At 37.4% G+C, this 5,238-nt stretch overlaps 1 protein-coding gene across 2 annotated transcripts; it reads right to left on the bottom strand.

The window, feature by feature from the left end:
- Positions 1-212: 212 nt before the first annotated feature.
- On the bottom strand, positions 213-4,728 carry LOC149082195 (UPF0669 protein C6orf120 homolog). 2 transcript variants are annotated; one of them, XM_089235711.1, is made up of 2 exons: positions 4,561-4,728; positions 213-1,242 (listed from the first exon to the last, which is right to left on the bottom strand). In XM_089235711.1, exon 2 carries the CDS (start codon positions 1,198-1,200, stop codon positions 655-657), a length of 546 nt encoding a protein of 181 aa, XP_089091837.1. In that variant the 5' UTR covers positions 1,201-1,242; positions 4,561-4,728; the 3' UTR covers positions 213-654. The 2 variants fall into 2 exon arrangements, with proteins under 2 accessions (XP_089091837.1, XP_089091836.1); XM_089235710.1 differs by having other exon boundaries at positions 549-1,242; positions 4,511-4,627.
- Between the last annotated feature and the right edge of the window lie 510 nt (positions 4,729-5,238).

The raw sequence follows: 5,238 nt of genomic DNA on the forward strand, positions 1-5,238 counted from the left end.
TTTCGCTTTTAAAAAACCACTCAAAAGCATGAACTAGGCACACAAGTGAATATCTCCAGCTCGCTGCAACACTGACTTTGAGGAAATACTGCCTTAATGGTAGAGCACTCGTCTGGCATACGAGAGACCAGCGTTCGAGTCCCTGTGGAAGCAGCGATGAATTTTTCTTTAGAAACAAAAAACAGCATCTCTACATATATAGCCAGTTTTCTGTGCATCTTTTATTCAATTTTGTAATCACACATAGAAAATTTCAAGCACCAATATTTATGACTTTTTCAGTCGCCTGGGATTTGTCGAGCCCTGAATGTAACTTCAGCATCTGGAAAAAAACCTTTTGACCAAAGGCTCTAGATAAAACTTTTTCTTTGTTTTCCAACATGCATGATATAACGAGGGGTTACTGTATTAAACTAAGATATTTAACTCTTGAAGTATGCACAATGGATATATAAAACAAATATTAATATTAAAAATGATTTTCAGATAATGTTTACACACATCAAGTTTATACAATTTCAAATCTTTTTTGAACATTCAAAGCCACCATATTATATAAAATGAAACATTACTTAGCGTAAAATAAATGTTTTTTTTCACTGGATAAGTAATGTTTCTCAGTATCGATCGACATGGCTGCACATAAAATTTCAATCAATCCACAAGAATATCGAATAGCACTTTGAGAATTCCAAATACTATGGTCCATAAGAAAGATTCAGATTCATAGCCATGATCAACGTGAGGCGGAAGCGCTTTCTCATCTGGAATATTGTCATTGTACATTTCTTCATAGCTATTAGATGGTATTTCTTCCCTATCGCTCAAGGAGTCGTCGACAGTTATTTCTAGATGATAAACGCTACTCAGGTAAGATGGATGTCCGTAAACACCGATTGTCAGAGGTCTTCGAAAAGTACTAGGTATGTTCAGATAGTCTAAGCCACACGTTGTGGATTGAAGGTCATGGTTGTAAATATCGTAAGTAGGCTTTACGTTGCCGGCTGATATATATAAGTCAGCATCACCTTGGAACGTGTACAGCAGTACGAGAACCGAACCTGGTTGAGAAAGAGAATAATATGTGTAATTCTCTGCGCCGATAACACCAAAAACAGTTTCCTGCATGAGAACCGTACCCCTGCACGAGACAACTTGAAATACGGCAACGAATAGGAACAACCCCTCTTTGCAATTCATGGCTGAAACAACTATGATAGTCACATTTGAGCATGTGGACACCTATAATACAGATTAAGAGAAATTTTATGCACCGATAATAACTTATTCACGTCATAAGTGAATTTTTCAGAAAATTTCAATACAATTTTGACAAAAACTTTGGTAACATTATGAAAACCAGATATTTAATCTGAGTACTCAGGTTATTTCCCCTATTCATTAGATTAGTGCAAGTGTTCATGGGTTAACATGATTAAAATGCCAATATGAGGCATGTCCGGAAAACAAAGACACAACAGCTAGTAATTCAAAAATATTTGGGCTCTGTTTTGGATAGTCATTTTTCTTATGCGTGGAATCGTGCATTGGTGACATTCACTGTGCAAGCCAGAGCATTGCCATAAAGAAGATGGACAACATTCTCCTCCGTTTGTTTGGGATAGTCCATTGAAAGCATTGTAAGGTTTTGCAATATGTAGCAACATTATTTCTAAATCGATATTGCTACTTGAACTAGACTGAGCGGAGTGATTACGAAAGACCACAAAGGAGAAGGCTTTGGCGTTGTCAACTAACATATCATGCACAATAAAATATTACTTTATGTAAGGAAATGTGCTATCTAGTTATACTTGTGTTACGGTGTGGGTAACAGTAGACACCCATACTTTTGACCGTTTTTTTTTTTTTTTCATTCCTCTTTCCAGCTAATAACTCCATTGATAATGAAGTTGATCCTAACAACTGTGACTATCCAAGTTTCAAGGATTGTTGGTATTCCTATGTGATGTCATGAGTTGATCCCGACATCTTTGACCATTCCTATTTCAGTGCCAGAGGTCGTTTCCTCTATTTCCATGTGACATCACCTAAAACCAAAGCCTGGGATTGGTTGACTGGCCAGTTTTACTGTGACTGCCATGGTTTTTTCCCCTCCACATAAGGAAAGTGTGCCGTTAAGTTGGGGCTTACTTCTGTTTACATGCAGTTGTCTGTTACTATCACGTTACGAGCTGAGCTATTTTTAAGGTTAACGCATGCTAACATTAGACTTATTTCTGAATTATAAAGCTTTTAAGATAGCCAACAAAACAGAGACGTGGCCCGGTGTGTCACATTTACTGTCTAATATGTGATTCATCTTTACTTTTCGAAAAATCCTTATTCATTGTGCTGTTGGATAAAACTTGTATTTAATACAATGAAATGATCAGGAACGAAACATCTATTTCAAATCAAGAGGAATCAAACTCAGGTCCTCTCGCAAACTGGAAAGATGCAGAGGACTTGGACTAACTGGACATAAACACCACTGAAGACATGACCCGGCCTTCCTTATTTCAAGTACTGTGCCAAAGTAGAAGCATTAGTAGTCTCCCTCAACTTCCGCAAATAGCCCCAAGCCACTACGGTTGCTACTTTATGCTTGCACCTGAATGGCAGTCTTACAATGCTTATCTACCAACCACCATGGAGGCAACTGTCAGATCTGTGGGTTCGATCATGGGGAAAGAGTATGAATCACAAGTTCTTCCGATACAGCCACATATAGATGCCACCTTCATTTCCAACACAACTTGAATGGTAGTAAATTGCTGTATGATGATGCGACTAGAGTTGGTGTGAGGTATAGTAATAGGCTACTAATGTTGCTGCTTCAACACCTCATGCCACAGTGTGTGAAAAAAAGAAAAAATACAGGGCAGTGTCTTCAGCGGTATACAGCCTATGGTAGTGCACTTGCCAGGTTTGCAAGAGGGCCTAGGTTAGATTCCTGGCACAGACCAGATGACTTTTCTTTCAGAGTTCACCCCAACATCTAGAAGAGGTCTATTTCCGTGATGTACAAGGCTTGTTCAAAAGATACACGACCATGATTCTTTTCATGCGTGAAACAATGAAGCTAGGTTTGGTGCATATATGTAGGTAACCCTAGTCCACATGCTTGAATTTTTTCCTGCTTTCAGAAACTGCCAGTCACCGGCAGACCAAAAAATGTGAGAAGAAGGGTGAGTGCAGTCAAATCTTCGACAAAATAGCACGTAAAACTTAACTTTACCGCATTAATTGTGAAGGAGCTGCCAATTGTGATGCTCCTCGATAATGGTTGTGCCTTGTGATACATACTCATGATGAACCCTGCCACTGGAGTCAAAGAAATGGACAGCATAACTTTGGCATTGCATATCTTGAAGACCAAATTGTCAATCAAAATAAAATGAACAAATCTGCTAATGCTCCTTTCATCTGCAAGTTCTCTGATTGTGATTCGATGATCCTGCATCACCAGAGTCTTCACTTGGTCAATAACGTATCTCATTTCTCGATATTAAGGGCCTACCAGAACGTTCCACACTCTCCATTGATGCTCTGCCATTTTTTGAAGCGATTGTACTACTTCTTCATCTCCGAAGGTCTGGATTGTTTACTCTAAAAAATCAGCAAGCCTCACACCAAATTTAACACAGTAGCATTGTTTGCTGCTGCTGCTGTGGTCGAGTGGTCATAGTGATGGACTTGCATTGCAAGGATCTGAGTTCGAACTCCATCTCATCTATCGGCTGGAGTTGGTTTCCTGCGGTTTTAACCTTAAGGCACAAATGTGAGCCAATCTTCCACATAAAAACTCTCAAGCAGAGAGCAACAGGCCTACAACAGTACAAATATTCAATTATTACACTTTATTCACAATTTGAAAAACAGACGGCAGCACTGTAACAAGCATTAAAGAGATTCTAACACATAAAGAGTTCCCCAGAGGAATATAGATGAGGTGCACGCATGTGGAGTTTGGTAGTAGTAACAACATTGTTTTTCCTGTCATTTTGTTGAAAAGAAAAATGCGACACCGTTCACTTACACTAACTCCCCAAAGCAGAATGGTTAACTTTTTTAAACAAACATCATAAATTGGACCAAGAAAAATCTGTCTCACTCTTTTTACAACACAAAATACTTCAAAAAAGAAATTTTACACAATAAATTTAACTTGAGCATCTTAATGCATGGGCACGGCCCCCCGGTGGCCTCAAGAGAAGAGGGGCCTGAAAAAAAATGACATCTGGAAAGTTGCCAGGCAGAGCTTTAGGAAAATCACTTGGCCCAGGGGCCCATGATATCCTTAAGATGGCCCTGTTAGGATGGTATTTGACACATAGGAACAGATGGTGAAGGACTGCATGTATGAAATGTTAAGCACAGTGCAATAAGAAGAAACAATTAATGCATGCGCATAGTACAACATAGAAAAAAAGACTTGTTTTTTTAAAGCACGAATACCCATGCAAAATAAGTGTATTATTGTATTAAACATAGATAAACAAATTACTAGATCAAATAGAGAAACTTAGAAAATCTAGTTTTATCAAACTTTTATACTTTCACAGCGTATAAACAAAAATCTTCTGGTTTGATTTATAGCATCCAATCTTCATAAGGAAACAACTTTTTGTTTACTTCTTTACAAGTTTCTTGAATCACCACCATAAGATGAAGAACTGATAACCAAATACACACACATTCGGTGTTTACATTTTGTTTTCATTTAATGTTAACGTGATAGCGTTTTGCACCTTTTCAATTTCCCAAATACAAAAAAAATTATGATTAATACTATTAAATTATTTTGAAAGTAGATTCGTTAATTTTTTTCATTATTTTCTATAATTTTTTAATTTTACACTCATTTTTTCCCTAATTTTTTTCTTTTCATCAGGCTGGTCGGCACTTGTAAACTGACCATATTTTCTTGAGGAAAAGAAATACGGGATATAGCTGATTATCGCCAAAAGTGGGTAAAGTTCCCAACAGTTGTCAAAATCTTATTATGTTATCAAGGATTAAATGTATCTTCTCCTACTCATAAATTAATGAGTTAGACAGATAATTTTGATTCTCAATTTTAGTAAAGAATAAAAATTCTGATTGGTTTCTGTGGAAAAGCGGGATGAAGAAAATCACAAGAAAAATTGGCATGGCCGAAATTGTGTAAGAATACGGGACGTATGGCCACATCTGACATTTTTGAAGAAATGCGTTCTACATATCATATAAGTC

Source organism: Pholcus phalangioides, unplaced genomic scaffold (assembly GCF_987345545.1).
Source record: "Pholcus phalangioides strain wild (caught in Gottingen) unplaced genomic scaffold, Ppha-v1.0 ptg000009l_1, whole genome shotgun sequence".
Lineage (NCBI taxonomy): Eukaryota > Metazoa > Arthropoda > Arachnida > Araneae > Pholcidae > Pholcus > Pholcus phalangioides.

Bases quoted from the DNA above. Each gene is read 5' to 3' on its own strand.
- LOC149082195 (XM_089235711.1), bottom strand. From the start codon at position 1,200: ATGAATTGCAAAGAGGGGTTGTTCCTATTCGTTGCCGTATTTCAAGTT.